Source organism: Ochotona curzoniae, unplaced genomic scaffold (assembly GCF_017591425.1).
Source record: "Ochotona curzoniae isolate NIBS_2020 unplaced genomic scaffold, NIBS_Ocur_1.0 contig_3502, whole genome shotgun sequence".
Classification (NCBI taxonomy): Eukaryota; Metazoa; Chordata; class Mammalia; order Lagomorpha; family Ochotonidae; genus Ochotona; species Ochotona curzoniae.
The window spans coordinates 210,364-230,070 of NW_024465886.1; the positions used below are offsets into that span (position 1 = coordinate 210,364).

General features: G+C 48.9%; 1 protein-coding gene across 2 annotated transcripts; it reads left to right on the top strand.

Moving 5' to 3' along the window:
• Nucleotides 1-11,042: 11,042 nt before the first annotated feature.
• Nucleotides 11,043-17,753, top strand: ZFAND5 (zinc finger AN1-type containing 5). Of its 2 annotated transcripts, none has more exons than XM_040980934.1 (6): nt 11,043-11,463; nt 13,898-14,057; nt 14,388-14,499; nt 15,015-15,118; nt 16,586-16,711; nt 17,524-17,753. In XM_040980934.1, exons 2-6 carry the CDS (start codon nt 13,907-13,909, stop codon nt 17,670-17,672), a joined length of 642 nt encoding a protein of 213 aa, XP_040836868.1. In that variant the 5' UTR covers nt 11,043-11,463; nt 13,898-13,906; the 3' UTR covers nt 17,673-17,753. The 2 variants fall into 2 exon arrangements, with proteins under 2 accessions (XP_040836868.1, XP_040836869.1); XM_040980935.1 differs by lacking the exon at nt 11,043-11,463 and adding an exon at nt 11,987-13,390.
• Nucleotides 17,754-19,707: the final 1,954 nt, after the last annotated feature.

The window sequence follows — 19,707 nt, forward strand, 5'->3', positions numbered from 1 at the left end:
ATAAAAAAAGAAAAATCAAAAATTATGTTCAGTTAAGCAAATAAGATTTTTTTCCTTGTTAAAAATTAATTATATGCAGCAGGAGTGATATTGGATTACAAATAAACTCAAGTGAAAAATGTTTTTAAAATGCAAATAATTAATGTTAATGTACTTGGTATTTCAGGATAAGTAACTGCATTATCAACATTTCTGCTTCACAGCTAAGAAATGCAAACACCCATCAGCACTGTCATGACTTAAATATTGACATTGTGCCACACTCTGCAGTTTGTTAACTTGAGTAAGGGAGATTTATAGTGACCGACACGTGACGATCCCCACGACAAGCCACTGTACAACCACACATGTAGCAAAAACCCAGGGATTCAAACAAACAAATCATAGAACGAACACCTAAGCATTATCTCTAGGAAAAGAGAATAGGTTGGAAGTAGCTTAAACAGCATTAATTTCATGTGAACATCATACGTTCCTTGAAATTTTCACACAAAGGGTATATTCATATGCCATTGACACCTTGTAATTTAAAAATATACCATAATAAAAGAACGATGGCAATGAATTCCTGACAACAGTTAGTGTTGTTCCTTTTTGTTCATCTTTCTTTTTCCTCATCCTCCAAGATCCTTCCAAAAAAAGAAAACAAGTTCATCATGAGTACCAAAATGTCTCCAAAACACCGGACGTGGCACACCGCATATAAGTCACTGCCTGGTAATGGGAGTTGACCATAGTAGTGTTCACAAGTCATACCCAAAGGAAGCAAGGCACAGCCTCACTGTTATAAAATGTGTTAGCGCGCATTTATACTGTCATTTTATTGGAAAGACAGAGATATTGCACTTGCTAGTGTATAGCCCAAATGCCTGCAACAGTCACAGCGAGGCCTGCATCCTGCCTCCCAGCCTGGGTCCCCCGTGAGTGTCAGGGAGCCCAGCCCGCATCCCAGCCTGGGTCCCCCATGAGTGTCAGGGAGCCCAGCCCGCCTCCCAGCCTGGGTCCCCCGTGAGTGTCAGGGAGCCCAGCCCGGGAGTTGCCACCCGCTGCCTCCCAGAGTGTGCACTAGCAGGAAGCCGGACTCTCAGGCCCAGTCAGAACCTGAACTCCTGCATCCTGAAACAGGTGGCCAGTATCCCAAATGGTGTCTTAACTGTGTATTAAAATGTGTCACAATTCAGCTGTAGCTAGCCAATGTGAATGGAACACAAAGGGTTCCATTTAACAGGGCTATAGTCAGAAACTCCTCATTAGGCAATTGCATCCTTTGAACACCACAATGTACTACAAGCCTAAGACGTATAATACACACATGCGTGCATGAACCTGAGAGCCATCCCACACAAAACATGAGATTAAATCAAGCACCGATGAAAACAACTCAAACAAGAGACGCAGCAAACATGAGATCTTGGAGGCCACTGCCAGTGTAACATGGAATTCTTGCTGCTTCTCTGCAAATATTGTTTTTACAAGTACATTCTGTAGTAATGATAAAAGGTATCATGGAATAGTCAATGTCAAAACAGTTGCACAGCCATTGATTAACCTCCTCAAGCTTTTTGGACTGTACATAATTGTATGTGTCAGTGCAGGTTTGCACGTACCAGCCTCACCCCAAACAGGTGAGTCATGCATCGCACTGTGACATGACGATGGCTATGCTATCACTAGGCAACAGGCATTTTTTTCTCCAGTAAAATCTCATATGCAGATAACACAGTCATCTACGGGTGACCAGAAGTTCCTGACACAGAGGGGCATGACTGAAGTGGTCATCATTGAGGCTCATTCTCTTATCCCAAGCCCAGTGAGCCCGTGGTGGTCCACCTCATGTGGATCCTGTCAGTGTTAGTACTCAACTCAAGGCTGCTCCAGTCCTTGTCGCCATTTGGGGAGTGAACCAGTGGACAGAAGATTTTTCGCCCTCTCCTCTCTGTCACTCTGCCTTTCAAATAAATATAAATAAAACTTTAAACAAAAGAGAAAATAGGAAAGAAAAGGAAAAAGGAAAAGAAATCCTCATGAGGTATTAAGTAGCACTGGCGGGTAGGAGGAACATACGCTCAGAAGTATGATTAGATCAACAGACTGCCTTCAAGATGGATTAAGCCGAATGAATGGAGAAGTCTCAGCAGTAAGTCTATCATAAATTCCAGTTTGACTTGGTCTCTTGGGATTTTGCAAAGCACCCCAATAACAAGAACACTCCCCCTCACTAGCCTTTCAGATCTCCCAGCTTCTAGAACTATGAACTAGCTACACAAGCCTTTATTTTTTGTGAATTACACAGCGTATATTCAGGTAGAGTACCTGAAGTAGACGAAGAAAACGTTCGTGGTAGCCGGGGCTCAACAATTTTTTGGCTAAATCTACCTAATTCCAAGAATCCTGTATTTCATTTTCTCTTCCTGAAGTCTGATTAAAAATGAACGCAGTTCTTAAGCTCTCAGCTGGGAAGGACCTGGAAGAGCAGAGAAGCTACAAGTGCTCCTTGGGTGCCAACATCTCCTCTCAGACCTGCCACACTATGTGACCCTCAGATGTCCATGGCACCCATGAGCAGCGGCCCACAAGGCCCCCTTCTCGAATCTGATCTTGTTTGGAAAAAATCGCAGAGAGCTGACCTGAGCCACCCTTCCACATCTGGTGACACATCACAGAAAAGGTTCAGGGCATTCAGTTCCCCAGAAGACACACCTCCTTAAAGACAATGCTGCTGCTGCATAGGCAAGTTCCTCGGAGTTCCTCTGTGAATTCGTCTAGCTCCCACCCTAAGATTTTATTCTTCTCAGTCTCTGAAACCTTCTGTGACATCCACTGGACCATACTCCTAGTCTAGTGTTTGAGAGGAAGAAGGAGAAAGAGAGGGGAAGAGAGAGAAACAGAGAGACACAGAAAGAATGAGACAAAACGCCCACTGCTGGTTCACTGCTCAAATGCTACCAAGGGTCCCTAGCAAGGCCTAACGCTGCCTTTCTTCCTCTTCTTTTTTTTTAGATTTATTTTATTTTTATTGGAAAGTCAGATATACAGAGAGGACGAGAAACAGAGGAAGAGCTTCCATCCAATGATTCACTCCACAAGTGAGCGCATTAGCTGGAGCTGAGCCAATCTAAAGCCAGGAGCCAGGAACTTCCTCCAGGTCTCCCATGCAGGTACAGGGTCCCAAGGCTTTGGGTCGTCCTCGACTGCTTTCCCAGGCCACACGCAGGGAGCTGGTTGGGAAGTGGAGCTGCTGGGATTAGAACCAGCGCCCATATGGGATCCCGGGACATGCAAGGTAAGGACTTTAGGCACTAGGCCACCGTGCCAGGCCCATCACTACCTTTCAAAGAAATAAAATTTCAAAAAATTAAAATTTGAAGAGGAAAAGATCTCTCAATCTGCCTCTTTTTCAATTTTCATATGACTTTTTCCCATGGCCCAATAACTGAAGCCTCAGAGCCAACTGCCATCCCCTAAACTGTTGCCATCCTAGTTACTGGGCTCTGGCTGGACCACTGACCCTGTTCTTGACTTCGTCGCTGCTCCACCACCCTCCTTGAGCCTAACTAGGGTATGCCCCACGGTGGTGTCTAAGGCAATCTCAGAACCACTGTGGAGCTGCAGAATTTGTACTTACTCCCACCTGTATTTTATTGTTTAGTCTCACACATTTCTAGAGCTCTTCAGATCAGAAAACCTGGTTTCTTAAAAGGTAATCTCAGCAGCAGATAACATGCATGTCTATTAAATCACCAGTTGTCTTCATTTTAAGTTCTTGATTGATATAAAGGCTTGTTCTTTTAAATACTCTCAAAAACTGTGTATGTTAGCAGTGTCTGGACAATAGCAGAAAGTCTTTTTTCATCTAGTAAGACCTCCACAGCATTTATTTGAATATTGTTTGATCAAGCTGTTCCCATTGAAAATAAATATGTATTTGAAATTACCAAAGGGTCTACACAGTATGAAATTACTACTTGCTTTTTTAATTTCTTAGGGTAAAAAATAAAGTTAATCACTTCTTGAGTCTTGCCCATTCCATTACTAGATTTACTACTATTTAATTACTTTGAATTGTTAATAAGGAAAACATTTTAATGAAATAACATGTTTAATTTTTCAATGAGTTGATTACTTTTGAAAGTAATTTTTAAAAATTATTCTCTCGGGCTCAGCACAAAGGCTCAATTGGCTAATCCTCTGTTTTTAAGTGCTGGGAGTTAATGGTCTCCCACACGCGTGCCAGTTAATGTCCTGGCATGCCAGTTAATGTCCACTTCCCATCCAGTTCCTTGCTTATGGCCTGGGAAAGCAGCAGAGGACGACCCAAAGCCTTGGGACCCCTTACCCGCGTGGGAGACCTGGAGGAGGCTCCTGGCTCCTGGGTTCAGATCGGTTCATCTCCAGCTGTTATAGCCACTTGTGGAGTGAACCAGTCAGTGGATGTAGGATCTTTCTGTCTCTCCTCTCTGTAAAATCTGACCTGCCCTTCCAATAAAAATAAATAAGTCTTCTAAAAAACTGATTATCTTGGAGCAGATGTTTGGCATCATGATTCAGGTGCCGATTGGGGTGCCTATTTGCCATGTTAAAGTGCCAGGGCACAAGTTTTACCTCTGCTCCCAATCCCAGTTTCCTGCTCATGCAATCCCTGGGAGGCAGCAGGCAATGACTCGAGAATGGGATGTGTGCCACATGGCAGACCCAGGTGGAGCTCCTGGCCCCCACCCCAGGCCTGCCCCAGCCTAGGCACACGGAGCAGACCCAGGTGGAGCTCCTGGCCCCCGCCCCAGGCCTGCCCCAGCCTGGGCACACGGAGCAGACCCAGGTGGAGCTCCTGGCCCCCGCCCCAGGCCTGCCCCAGCCTGGGCACACGGAGCAGACCCAGGTGGAGCTCCTGGCCCCCGCCCCAGGCCTGCCCCAGCCTGGGCACACGGAGCAGACCCAGGTGGAGCTCCTGGCCCCCGCCTCAGGCCTGCCCCAGCCTGGGCACACGGAGCAGACCCAGGTGGAGCTCCTGGCTCCCACCCCAGGCCTGCACCAGCATGGGCTATTGCACTTATCTGAGGAAGAAACCAGCTGAAGAAAGATCTCTATCTGTTTCTCTTTCTACTTGCATTTCACGTAAAATATTTTTCTGATGAGTCTCTTGACCTTATTCTTTGCAATCAGAGAAGGTGCAAGTGAAGCAAAAGGGAGGAAAGACACTAGGTGAATATCAAATGACAACCAGAAGTTTCTAAAACTTCAGCAAAGGTTTTATGCTCTATCAAGCTCTTCTCAGCTACAGAGAAAATGGACGGTTATGCCTGACAGGGTGTTATAATAATGCCGTAGAAACAATTCTTGTCTCCGTAATGGAAAGTTACATGTCAAGATAGAATAACTCTGGGTCTTTTCTATTTCACATGGACTGATAATTTATATGGCCATTTTGAAGGGATGTCAGTATCTAGTTTCTCATTCCAACTACATTTGTTCTTTTCCAATCATCCATTTCCTTTATGACTCTTTCCTAGTTACACAGAAAAACGTGAAACCGCACTGCTTTTATCTGAATCCTTAGGCAGAATACAAACTGCTGGGACTTTCTCAAATGATATGCCAGTTTACCGGCAATATCGACTTTGAGGAACTAACCCTCCCCACCCCCACTGCCAGTGGGGTACTGGAACTGGGAGCAGGGTGAGAGCTTCAGGCTTTATTACGATTCGTTATATGCCCCCATAATAGTGTTCAGTACTTTTCTTAAAAAAATAAATTATTAATCCTGGGGTTGGTGTTGTGCCACAGCAAGTTAAGGTGTCACTTCCAATGTCAACAGCCCACATGGCTGCTGGTTCAAGTCCCATGTGTTCCACTTGTGGCTCCCTGCTGTTGTGCCTGGGAAAGCAGTGGAAGATGGTCCAGACGTTCAGGACCCTGCCACTCACATGGAAGACCTGGCCTGGTCCAGTCATGAGCATTGTGGCCATTTGGGGAGTGAACCAGAATTCTGTCTTTCAAACAAACAAATTTAAAAAGAAAATCCATTAAGGGCTAGTGCAGTAGCTCAACAGGCTCCAACTGTCAGTGCCAGCAACAAATAACAGCACCAATTCATGTCCTGGCTGCTTCACTTTCGATCTAGCTTCCTACTTGCGGCCTGGGAAAGGAGTATAGGACAGCCCAAAGCCTTGGGACCCTGTACCCACGTGGGAGACCCAGAAGATCCTGGCTCCGGCCTTTGTGGACACAGAGGGAGAGTTTCCATCTGCTGGTTCACTCCCCAAATGGATGCAGTGGCCGGAGCGGAGCCGATCCAAAGCCAAAAGTCAGGAATAGAAAATACTAAAGGTCAATTAATCAGATCTTTAAGAAAAAAAAATGTTTTTGATTAAAAAGAGGGCATTGAGAATCCTTGCCAGTGTGGAGCCCAGAGCTGGTTCCAATTCCACCTAGAAGGCCCCAGGAGCAGTTAACAGGAAAATGAACAGGCAAGAAACTCCCTAGTTCTCAGGTTTAGACAACAGATCAAAGAGAGGGCTTCCTCCCCCCAAGCAGGGGAACAGGAATGGACAGACTAAGGAAAGGAACCTGCTAGGCAGAACAAATTGTGTTCTAGGAGACTGGCTCTTGCTGGCGAACCCCCCTCCCTGATGCCTACAGTTCCGCTTGTCTTTAAAAGCTCGCATGCTGTTCATAAATTTCGGCTATGGACCTTCAGTCAGTAGCCCACGTGTATACTTATCGGCTCCCTGCACCAAGTCCATCGCTGCAGGACAGCGAACAGTTAGCACTGTTTTATCAGAGAGCACTGGTCCCAGTCACTCGCTGTGTCCCAGGAAAGAAAACTCTACAGAAGGTATTTCTGAACAACGGCAAAGCGCGCTATGTCAGCAAACTTTCCCATGACTTCTGTCAGAGGTTGGTTTCAGGACAAAGCTGATCTTTCCTGGTGACTACACAGTGAAGCCCTTCTGCATTTTTAAAAAGATTTATTTATTTTTATTGCAAAGTCAGACATACAGAGAGGAGAAGAGAGACAGAGAGGAAGATTTTGCATCCAATGATTCACTCCCCAATTGGCCGCAACTGCCGGTGCTGCGCCAATCTGAAGCCAGGAGCCTCCGTCAGATCTCCCATGTGGGTGCAGGGTCCCAAGGCTTTGTGTCGTCCTCAACTGCTTTCCCAGGCCACACGCAGGGAGCTGGTTGGGAAGTAGGGCTGCTGGGATTAGAAGCAGCACCCATATGGGATCCCAGGACATGCAAGGTGAGGACTTTAGGCACTAGGCCACCGTGCTGGGTCTCCCTTTGCAGCTTATATTAGTAACATCCTACTATGAATTTTGTGCTCTGTCTGTTTAAAGAGCAACTGAAAATCTACAAGAGCAGAAAATAAAGACAAAGCAAAAGCGTTCTTCGAGACTTCTTTTTTTTTTTTTAAGATTTATTTTTATTATTTTTTCATTGGAAAGGCAGATATACAGAGAGGAGAGACAGAGAGGAAGATCTTCCGTCCGATGATTCACTCCCCAAGTGAGCGCAACGGGCCGATACTATGCCGATCCGAAGCCAGGAGCCTCTTCCGGGTCTCCCACGTGGGTGCAGGTTCCCAAAGCTTTGGGCCGTCCTCGACTGCTTTCCCGGGCCACAGGCAGGGAGCTGGAAGGGAAGCGGGGCTGCCGGGATTAGAACTGGCGCCCATATGGGATCCCGGGCGTGCAAGGCGAGGACCTTTAACCACTTGCGCCACCGCGCCGGGCCCGAGACTTATTCTTAAATTTGGTGTCAGAACTGCTCCGCTTAGAATCCAGCTGCCTGCCCTGCCCGGTTCTCAGACCCCCTGCCACCCATGTAGGAGGCCCGGATGAAGCTCCTGGCTCCTGGTTTCAGCAGGGCCCAGTGTCGGCTGCTGCAGCCCTCTTGAGAGTGAACCAGCAGTTGGAAGGTTTACTGTTTGTTTCTCCCTCTGCCACTCTGTCTTTCAAGTAAGTAAAGAAATCTTTAAACAGGACATATACTTGAAAGGCAGAGTGATGCGGTGGGCGGGGGGTGTGGCAGAGATCTGTGGGTCCACTCTTGAGATGTCTGCCACAGCTCACACTGGGCCATGCCACCAGCAGCATCTCCACCTGTATCTCCCACGAGGGTAGGTGAGCTGCTGCCCGCCCCTGCCCGGATGCACGTTAGCAGGAAGTTGATCCTAGGCATTCTCCAGGGATGCATGTGTCCCAAGCAGAGGGCGAACCCACAGCGCTACGACATTCACCCACTTCACCTCACAGGGTGAGAACACTGGGAATGAACGAGTGGTCTCTACTTAGCAGATAAAGGAAGGTCAATAGCTTCCAAATGTGGCCTGGAATCCCGAACACCTGGAGGATTCTTCCATAAACCACGTGTCCAAGCCAACTGCACCGAGTGCGGGGGCCTGAGAGTTTGTAGACCTTCCAAAGGCACGCCCCTGTGTGCCAAGGAGCTGCCCAGCAGGCACACTTTTTAAAAAATATATTTATTTTTACTGCAAAGTCAGATATACAGAGAGGAGGAGAGATCTTCTGTCCGATGGTTCACTCCCCAAGAGATGGCAACGGCCGGTGCTGAGCCGATCCGAAGCCAGGAGCCAGGAATTCCCTCCAGATCCCCTACGTGGGTACAGGGTCCCAAGGTTTTGGGCCGTCTTCAACTACCTTCCCAGGCCACAAGCAGGGAGCTGGATGGGAAACAGGGTTGCTGGGATTAGAACCAACGCCCAAATGGGATCCTGGCGTGTTCAAGGTGAGAAATTTAGGCGCTAGGCACAGCACCGGCCCAGGCACACTTCTTAAACATCACAATTGCACCACTTTGAGAACCACTACAAAATAATTGTTGGAAGGGAATCTTGCTATGTACAGGTTCAAAATTAGCACCACTGGCCTGGCACAGTAGCCCAGTGGTTAAATCCTCACCCTGCATGCACCAGGATCCCACACGGTTGTCTTGGCTGCTCCACTTCCCATCTAGCTCCCCCCTTGTGGCCTGGGAAGTAGTGGGGGATGACCCAATGTCCTGGGACCCTACTCTCACATGGGAGACCCAGAAGAGGCTCCTAACTCCTGGCTTCAGGTCAGTTCGGCTCTTGCCATTGTGGCCACCTACAGAGTGGGCCAGTGGATGGAAGTGTGGTAGGGTAGGCAGCTAATTCAAGGTCATGAGCTTGGAAGCCACTCCCCCCACTACTAACGAGGCATTCCCTCCTGCCCACCTGTTAAGCTTACCTATCATTGCCTGGAACCGGAGTGTGACCACGCCCCTCACAAGCCTCTCTAAAGGCCATGACAGGGAGGGCCTCACTCTCGGGGTCGTGTGCTCCTGCCGCTCCGCCACTCTCCTGGCACAGACTCAGGACAGGTAGGCCCCGAACATGTCCCCTGTGTGTCTGTACTCCTCACCCTCTGTTCACTGCTTGGGCAGATGCTGATGCTAAGATGCTTTGTGTTTCTCACGGGAGTACTTCTGGAGAGTTCCAGGAGGGGTGAGGCCTAGCGGTGGTGGAATGTGGGCAGAGAAGCCAGGGAAAGGTGAATGTCTGCAGCTCTGTGGGGTGTCCAGGTTAGTCGCTGCATGTCTCTTAGGATAACTTACATCCTGGGCACGCTGGGACATAGGTTAACAGATGGACTCGGGGTAATGACCGTTTGTTCCTCTTGGGGTTGACTGAATTGCCATACGGACTTGTGGGCCTCTTATCACCAAGCTTGGTTAATAATGACTCCTGAATGAACCTTAGACTTGTCTGGCGTGATCTCGCTCGCACCCCGCAACAGATCTTTGTCTCCCCTTCTCTCTGCAAATCTGCCTCTCCAACAGAAAGAACCCTTAAAAAACAGCACCATTCTTGGTTTCAGTCTCTCCCTGGGTCCCAGCCCTGCCACTGCTGCAGGTAAGCTGCTCAGGGCGGGGTGCTGCCCCGCGGGGGCACTTAGCACTTAAGTGGCCAGTGTTTCTACTAATTTAAAGAGCTAAATACCAACAGTCCTGGGGCCAATAAACCAAATTATCCGCCATCTCTAGTAGCAATATACAGTATCCCTCAAACGGTGTTCTGGTCCAGGCTTACAGTGGCCAAGATTTGGCAACATTGCCACAGGGCACCAATCTACCATACTATAAATAAAACTTTACCTGAGGCACAACTTTAGGCGTTCCACTGCCAAACCATCCAAAACTGTTGTGTGGCTTTGAGCAATCACCTGAGGTGATTTTTTTTTTCTGGTAAGCACCCTGGGGGAGGCACGGGGCTGCCTCGCTGCATTCCAACGGGGGCTGCAAGAAACCTGACTCCCTGCAGACACTTCTGCCTCGGCGTCGGTGGAGGTGAAGCGCCCTGGGGAGGTGAGCGCCAGCTCGGCGTCCGGCCTCGGGCTCACTCGCCCTCTCCTCCCCGTCCGGCCCCGCGCTGCTGCCCGGCCCGGCCTGCCTCGGGCCGCGTGGGCCGCGTGGGCGCCCGAGCACCGCCCGCACACAACACGCGGCGCTCCGCCGGCCCCAGGGCTTTCCGACGGGAGGCCGCCCGTGACCTTGGGCGAGCGCCACCTGGCCTGGACTTGGGAACCGCGCAGCCGGCCGAGGGCGGCTCCGCAGGCAGAAGCCCCGGGAGCCATGAGGCAGTTCCTTTTCTGGAAACGAACGCCTCAGGGGCGGGGAGGGGAAGAGCTGCCAGGCCCGGAGGGGAACCAAGACAAAGCGTGAGAACTGAGATGGCAAAAGCGGGGCTCGAGTGAGAAAATCGGAAGGAGGGAGGCTGAGCGAGGAGGACAACCGGGCTAAAAATAGCAGCGCGGCCTGCGGTGGCCGCGTCCGCCCGGCTCCACCCTGGGGCGGCCGCCGGGGCGGCGACAGCCTGGAGGCCGCGGCGCCGTGACGTCAGCGCGCCGCCGCCCGGGCGTGCGCGGTCGCACAGGCCCCGCCCCTCGTCCCGTACAGCCCGGGCGGCCGGCGGAGAGAGCCCGTCAGTCGGCCTGTCGGCGCGGCGGAGAGCGCGTCGCCCGCGGGCCTCGATCGCTCGTCCGCTCGGCTCGCTGCCGCCGGAGGCCGCGCTGCGCCGTCGCCGGCGGAGGCCGGGAGCCACCCCGCGCACCCCGCGCGCCGTCGGCGGGCCTCGTCCCGGGGAGGCGCCCCTCGAGCAGCCCGCTCCGGTCCGCCCGCGGCCGGGCCTCGTTCCCCGCCCTGCCCCCCTCGCCTCCGGCCCGAGCTGCGGGGCGTCCCGGCCACGCTCGGCGCTGCGGCAGGAACAAAGGCGGCCCCCGCGGCGGCGGCGACCCGCTCCCGGCCCGTGGCGGCGGCGGCTTCTAGAACACCCGGAAGGCTCGGCTCTCGCCCAGAGGCCTCGGCCCGGCCGCACGGCGCCGGAGTCGGTGGTGCGTGCGCGCGCGCGCGCGGGAGCGAGCCCGGCCCGGCTTGTGCACTCGGGGTCCCTGGGACCCCCGGCTGGCGGCGGCCCGGCCAGGTGAGCCGTGCGGGGGTCGGGGCGGGCAGTGCGGGCGGCGGGCCCCCTCGGGAAGCACCAAGGCCGAGGCGTCGTCCCGCGTCGGCGTCGTGGCCCGCGGCCCGGGTGCGGGCGGGGAACAATGCCCGGCGTGCGGGGCACACAAAGGGGCCGTGTGGGCGCGGGGGTCGCGCGGGGCCGGCGGGCGGCGGCGGGCGTGACTCAGGGCTTTTCGGGGCGGCGAGGCCTGGTCGGGGAGGGAGCGGGGCGCCTGCCCTTTGTTCCGGCCGTCGGGGGCTGGCCGGGGGCGTGCGGGCTTCCTCGCGCTGGGGGAGCCCCGGGGGAACAGGCTGCGCTTGTACCTTCGGAATCGGGTCTCGAAATGCTCCCTCGCGGGTCGGGGCTCCCGGTGGCCCTCCTCGGGACTGGCCCAAGGTCACGGCCGAGGCCCACGGGTGTCCGCGTCCTGCAGCGCTCGGGGCCGAGGCCGGGTGGGGGTGGGCCGGGATTTTTAGCTGCTTGTTTTTTAGAGGGTTTGGGGAGGCCCTACATGAAAGGGAGGCACAAACTTTGAAATTCCACGTTGCAGCCTTATTCAGAGAGCTGCCCCGAGCGAGCATGCCCATATTAACAGAAGGCCTCGGCGATGTGATTCGGTGTCCAGGGGCCACCCCGAGCTCCCGGCCGCCGACGGCGGGTCCTGGCCCGGGCGTGCGCGCGTGCAGCGCCCCGTGTGCGCTGCATTGTGCGTGGCGAGCTCCCGCACGCAGGAGTGCCGCCTCGGCGCGGGCTGAGGGTATAAATAGAAGCTGATTTCAGAGGCTGTCACATTGCCACCTTGTGACAGGCTGAGGCCTCCCATGTGATCCCGGCAAGCTGTGCGCGGGGACGGGAGGCAGCCCATGGCCCCTTGGGGGTCCCGCGGCCGGGAAGGGAAGACTAAGGGGGCCGGAGCTTGCGGTGCTGCAGTGGGTGACATCGCGAGTCCGCCTCGCCTGCCCGAGTCCACGGCGGCGGTGCTTCCCGTGGCTGGCCTGCAGTTCCGGCCCAGGGCTTTGTCCGGCGGTGCTGAGGAAGTGCTGCCGTTGGGCTGCGTGAACTGTCCAACTTTGTGCACGCTTTGCTGCGTCCGGACAAAGAAATGCAAATTCATTTTCTTGTCACTGCAAGAAGCGACTTAAAAATCCAGGCTGAAAATGTGTATTAATAAACTTAATAAGTGATGTTGAAATGTTTATACTACCCTGCTCCAAAATGAGTCAGCTAAATTCCACTTACTATTTAAAGAGACAGCGTCCCCTACATTAGCATTGCTCAAAACAAGCTGTGGCTCTTGATCACTTTCCATACAAACTCAGTGGCTTTCCAGAAAAGTTCTTGGAAAAGCATGTTCTGGAAAACTTGCCCATTTCAGAGCTCTTTTTAACTTTTGTAAACTCAGTACATTTTCTGCAACTTGCCCTGCAGTGGTACTTATCATTTAACAAATGGAAAAATTGTCATTTTGAAGTTGAGGAGTACTCAGTCCTTCCCTCTTAGAATTTGGATAATTACCGTTTGCTTGCTTAATTGTATTTTAGTGAATTGTAGTTGGAAAATGACCGACTGCAAAGAGTTAACCACTACTTTTGTTTGTGAGTTCTTGAGTAATGGGCGTTTCTCTTACCAGAAGGAAGGACTTCGTGTTGACTCTGTTTCTCTTCATTTGAGCCAGACTTCTGGGAAAGCAAGGGTGAACTTGATGTAGGTTTTCCCTGGTAGTATAACATTAATATTTAGTTAGTAAAGGTATTTATGTTGCTCGGCTGCCGCCAATTTGAGCTTGCAAATGTTTTCTTCTGGTTGTAAGACAAATAGTAGAGCCTTAGGCTGAGAACTCCGAGATTGGTGGGAATGGAACCTGGCTTTCCTAAGCAGCTGGCACCCACACTCAGGGCCTCGGAGGAGGGTGAGTGGGCAGCAGCCAGAAGGGCTTGCCAATAAGATCAGCAAGTTCAGATTTTAGCTTCCAGAAAGCCTCTGGGTTGAATGCAGTATTCAGCCACTTTAAAGAACCAATATATTTTTTTTAAAAAATTACTGTTGATTGTAGAGGGTTTGTGTCTTTTTGGTTTTTTGCCAGTGACTTAAACACGTCATTTGAGGTGATCTGCATACGCTGTGTGGGAGCAAAACATCTTAGAGACGATGCCAGTTCCTCCACTCTAACTCAGCTCTAACACACCTAGGCGACCTTTAGAACTGAAACCACATGAGTATTTAGTGATAGCGTCTGATTGTTAATCCATTTTATAAAGGTAGCAGAACATGTGATCTGCTCTTTTTTAACTGTATTGGCACAGTTTGAGCCTTTGTTAGAAAGATACTTGATGTTTAGAAGTAGCAGGTGTACTGGTGGTTGCATTATTCCAGTCTTTGTGACATGCTAATTCCTGAAATTTTGTTTTATTTATAGCTGAAAAATATGGCTCAAGAGACTAACCAGACCCCAGGGCCCATGCTGTGTAGCACAGGATGTGGCTTTTATGGGAATCCTAGGACAAATGGAATGTGTTCCGTTTGCTACAAGGAGCACCTTCAGAGACAACAGAATAGTGGCAGAATGAGCCCAATGGGTAAGTTGCTTCCAAGCAAAGACAGTGCGGGGAGGCCAAGAGAGCTGGAAGGCAGAGAAGAGCGGACAGCCCTGAAGGTGGACAGGCCCGCCTCAGCGCATGGCCGTCTACACTCGTCTTCAGTGCTGCCAGTTCTTTGCAAGTTTTGTTTCATCCTGTATTCAATGTGTGTATATATATGTACATTTATAAAGTTTTGGGGGTTTGGATCCACAATTGTAGCATGATGCGTGTGCTTAAATCACTGAACTTCTCAATGCAAATATTTGTTACTTTGTCTTGGTGTTGTTTTTGAAGTGTTGATGTATTCTTACATATCTTTTTAAACAGGGACAGCTAGTGGTTCCAACAGTCCTACCTCAGACTCTGCATCTGTACAAAGAGCAGACGCTAGCTTAAACAACTGTGAAAGTGCTGCTGGTAGCACATCTGAAAAATCAAGGTAAGAATGAACGTGGCAGTGAAGACATTAGAATGTAGTGTTGTCCACCAGTTGGGAAGTTGTCTGTTGATATGCCCTTGGCCTTCTGGATATCGCAGTCCAGGATCCCACTGAGTGAGGATGTGCAGTAAGCCCTGTTCCCTGACCCTCCGAGGGGCTGTTGTTTTCAATGCTGTGCATTTATTTCCTTGTAGCTGAGGGTTAGGAACTGTGGAGAGCATCTCCACAGACTTTATTACTTCACAAGGTGTTTGGATAAAGCTGTTCCTATAAGCATTCCCACTTTGTTTTGTTAGAACATGCTAACCTATACACGTGTGCAGCCTTTGGTTGACCTGCCGTGTGTCGATTGCTTGCTTGCTTCTCGGCGACTTAATGTTGGCCAGCCACTATCTAAAAAACTAGGTTATCCTAGTTCCTTTTGATCATCCTGGAAAAAATGATGTGAACAGACAACTCATCTCAAAGAAGTGCCCTTCCCATCTTAGAAATAATTGTTTGCTTAAACTCAATAGAAATGTGCCTGTGGCTGCTTTGCCAGTAACTCAGCAAATGACAGAAATGAGCATTTCAAGAGAGGACAAAAGAACTACCCCGAAAGCAGAGCTGTCAGAGCCAGGTATGCTCTTTGCTTGATTCTGGTCAAGTTTTGAACTTGGTAGTTGAGAAAGGGTTGAGGTGGGGGAGGGGGTGTCTGTTTTCCCCCCATTCGAGTGGAAGAAGTGCGTGTACAGACCAGCCGGAACTCTGCTGCAGTAGTGCCGTCCCGTCTCTGCCTGTTCCTTGGCATCTTCCTGCAGCAGGATGTGGTCTGCAGAGTGTGCTGAGACGTTTCAGGAAAGGTTTGCGCTTGAGCGTTAGTATGGTGCTAGCATTGTCTTCCAAAACGAACACTGCAAGGTGAAGGGTGAAAGGTCACCATGAAAAGGCATTCTGAATGACCTGGCTGAGCAGGTTCCCACAAGCCTCTGCGCTCTCTGCATGGTATCTTCATAGAGTGGTGGCTGAAATCTAAAACTTTATTCTGGGCGGGGGAAATGGTTATGGCATCTATTTTGAGTACCTGCTTTTGCTGCATTGTAGCCAAGCAATTTAATCTTCCATAATCAGGCTAAGTTGCATGTGGAATTTGTTTTGTTTTTTGTTAGTCTAACATTAGGCTGTTGGCCTGTGGCTATACTAATGCAAATTTGAGCACAGTTGGGAATTAGTGTATTAAACCAGTTAGCTTGGATATATGTTAATAGCATTGATGCTGGCATATTGTTAAGGCAATTTTAGCACTGCCTATGTAAATTTGCCATTACAGTTTGGGTTGAGATTGCAGTGTAATTGAACATTACATAAGTAGAAATAAATTTTCACTGTGGTAGATTCTAACGTCACAAGTATGAACTAAAACAGATGGGAATAAATTCAAGCACTTTTACTTAGAAGCATATAGCTTTCCGTAGATCATTCTCTGTATATCCAAAATCTGTCAGAAGGAAAAATGTTATAAAGAAACTTCTAGGAAATCCATGAAAGTCTAAAATCAAAACTTAACGAATGCTAAGTAATCTTTAAAAGAAAGTTTTCTACATATGACAGTGTGGTACCATTGTGAAAATAACAAATTATCTTAAAATTTCTAAAACTGGATTTAGTTTAGTAGTCCTGGCTTTATAGTCAGTGTATCAGTTTCACTTATTTTTGTCTCCAACTTTTTCCATAGAACTGATTTGTGATCAAATACATCAGAAGGTGACATGAAGTGCTTTGAGCAGTCCTTATTTGCATGTTTGCATCTTGAAAATTTTAGTATGGAAAAACTGAGCAGGTCTATCAATACTTTCTATATCTTTAAAAATATAGATTAGAATCTTATTCTCAAGTACTGCCTGTTAAGAGTGACTTTAAAGGTATATGAGTATTTTACACGGAATAGTAGTTGGCAGTAATTCCCAAGTGAAAGCTCTGGTATTAGGATGGAGTTCCTGTTAGGGAAGCTGTAACATCCTTACTAAGAATCTGTCCAGTGTTGTCTGTTTTTACATCGTAAGCCGATGGACTCTGCACATTTCTAACTTTGACCCTTGCTTTTCAGTGGTCACTCAGCCCAGTCCATCCGTTTCTCAGCCCAGTGCTTCTCAGAGTGAAGAGAAGGCTCCTGAGTTGCCCAAGCCAAAGAAGAACAGATGTTTCATGTGTAGAAAGAAAGTTGGCCTTACAGGTACTGGAGAGCCCTGCAGCCAGTGGAGAGGGACCGCCCAGTCCCTCGGGAACTAGTTGGTCTGATGCGTTTCACCCAGCAGTCGCGGGGCTGCTTGGGGTGCCCACATCCTGATCGTGGTCCTGCTAACACATCCTGGTAGGCAGCAGCTAATGGCACAGGTGCTTGGGTCCCTGGCACTCCTGTGAGAAGCAGAGGTGCCAGGCTCCTGGCGTTGGCTTGGCCCGTCTAGGCTACGTCTGGTATTTGAGTTGTGAGCTAGCAGCAGGGGGAAGATCTTTGTGTATGTCTCTGCGCCTTTCGTAACTTCTAAAGGCAGAGCTACAGAGAAATCTGCCATCCACTGATGAACTGCCTGAATTGTCACAGTGGCCAGAGCTGGGCTAATCGGGAACTTCTTTCTGGGTCTCCCAGGTGAGTATGGGACCCACGCACTTGAGTCATGTCACGCTTTCCTAGAGGCGTTAGCAGGGAGCTGGATCAGGGCATGAACCAAGGTCCATGTGGGATGCTGGCACTACAGGCACAGGCTGTGGGTGCACTGTGGCACTAATCCCCAAGTGATATTAAAGTCTGGAAATTTCCAGAATGGGGTAGGAAAAAAGAGTGAGAGATTTGAGGCATGAGGGGAAATTGGGTTCCATTTTAATCTGTCTAGTCACATGGATTATTCTTTGTAACAACTTTGACAACAACACTTAATCTGTCAGAAGACAACGATGAGATAAATCTGTTTACAGAGTCTGAAGCTGCCTGCCTCCCCCCCTTAGCTGCCACAGTTCCTCAGTGACTGCTCCCTCTTGTCTGTGCAGGGTTCGACTGCCGATGTGGAAACTTGTTTTGTGGACTTCATCGTTACTCTGACAAGCACAACTGCCCTTACGATTACAAAGCAGAAGCTGCAGCGAAAATCAGGAAAGAGAATCCAGTTGTTGTGGCTGAGAAAATCCAGAGAATATAGAGTACTACTTGTGAAGAGACTGAAAGTTTGTTTTTATTTTAATATATCGTAGGAAAACATTAAAGAGCAGATGCATGGCCATTTTTCTTTGATGTTCTCCAGAGTTTTACTTTACACTTGTCTGTCTTATAGTTAATATTTTAGGATGTTTGGGTGTTTGTTACAGGCAGAATTGGATAGATACAGCCCTACAAAGTGTGTGTGCCCTCCCCTGGCTAGAATTGGATGAAAATCGACTCAGTAAACTGATACACACAGATAATGGACAAAATGGAGTTCCCATGTGCCAAACATTATGAAATCTGCATGTTTGCAGCATATCTGCCTTGTGGGAATGTAATTAAGGCGTAAGCTTTTGGCTCGTGGTGTGTGCCTATATTTGTAGAAAAATGGTACACCAGAAAAGGACTGGCAGTCTACTTCTACCATACTTCAACCTCACCCTCTTAATTTCCACATGTTCTTTGAGAGCAGGAAAACATCCGAGGCTCGTTTGCTTTCTGTTAAGCCCATTGGGTGCCGGACGTAACCTGGTTAAATTGGTCTTCCAAAAGCTGTCAACTAAATGGTTTCTATAAAAGGTAAACATCACACCTGAGCCAGGAACAGGGTCTTGAGGTGAGCTTTGACACCAATGGCCGGCACCATAGGATGTCTGCCTTCTTCTCTTTGCTGAAAGTGTGTAGCACTGAACTGCACTAGGATTAACCTGTTTACAAGAAGAAAATAAAACTTTTGACTTTCATATACAATAGCTCTATCGAGTAACATGCATCTGAATTTTTAAGTTGCAAAGGTATCTGAACAGTTATTTTTCATGTACATCTTCTGTTGAATGTTTAAACTTCCTTCAAGACTTCAGTTGTCACTGTAACTGCCCTTCTGCATGGAGAACCCTCCCCACCATGGCTGCAGTAGACGTCTTAGTGGTACCCAGCACCACCTGCAGAGGGCTGCTTTCTCCTAGCAACTACCTGGGCGTAGGACTAGTGTTCTCGGGTGTATTGCATGGGCTGCATTATCTACAGCATTGTACAATAACAACTAGAAAAGGCAGTATACTTCACTGATGCTTGTCTGGTAATACCACTTCTGTGTTATAATGGAAGGTTTTTTTGTGCTGTATGAAACTTGTGTTTTTTATATATAAATGAGTATAGTTAGATTAGTGTTGTGGTAATGCCTGTTTTCATCTGTAAATAGTTAAGTATGTACACGAGGCACTACTTCTGATTTATTGCAGTGTTGAGTCCTAGTTTTTACTTTATTAAAGCCTTCAGATTTGCTTTCAATTTTATGTACCTTAGTTCTGAGTTAGATCTACAGATGTGTACAGATAGTTCATATTTATGTATTGCACATAATCATGCTGTTCAGCATTGATGCTCTATTGTATTATGTAAATAATAAAAACCATGTACAGAGGGAAACGTACACTTGTTCATTGGGTTTTTAAGCCGTAGTTAGAATCCCAAAGGAAGGAAGTAGCTTGTATTCTGCCATCTAGCTGTGTACATGTTTTGCATGACTGGTTTATGTGGGCACCCCAGAATTTCATCTCAAAGTGAGAATGTGGTTAAGATACACAAAATATTTTCAAATGTGCATGTTTGAAGAATTGCACATCTTGAGGATTTAGAAAGTACAAATGGAGGTTAATAGCCTATTTGCACTTTGCTGTGCTGTGCTTCAATATAGACAAGTTTATGAAAACTACATTTTTGGATGCAAAACGTTGGGTCTCATTTTGAGATTTGACCCATGGGTGTGATCTGCAGTTATACCAGGTAATAACTGGGAGTAACAGCCATGTGAATAACTAAAGCCAAGAGCAGAACTGTTGCAATAGAGGATAAAAAATGGAAGCTGAGAATACTGAATCCTGGCTCACTTTGGGGCTTTTGTGTTGCTTGGCTTCGAGTGGCGGTGGGAGCAGGTTGGTTTTCTGTGTACAGAGGTGGATCTCCCTAGACATGAATGGCTTCAAGGAGTTAGAGCTGAAAGGTTGTGGCAGTCAGAAGGAAAGCAGTTTTAG

Bases quoted from the DNA above. Each gene is read 5' to 3' on its own strand.
- ZFAND5 (XM_040980934.1), top strand. From the start codon at position 13,907: ATGGCTCAAGAGACTAACCAGACCCCAGGGCCCATGCTGTGTAGCACA. The intron at 14,058-14,387 runs GTAAGTTGCTTC...CTTTTTAAACAG, and splicing joins TGGCAGAATGAGCCCAATGG to GGACAGCTAGTGGTTCCAAC. The intron at 14,500-15,014 runs GTAAGAATGAAC...TAAACTCAATAG, and splicing joins AGCACATCTGAAAAATCAAG to AAATGTGCCTGTGGCTGCTT.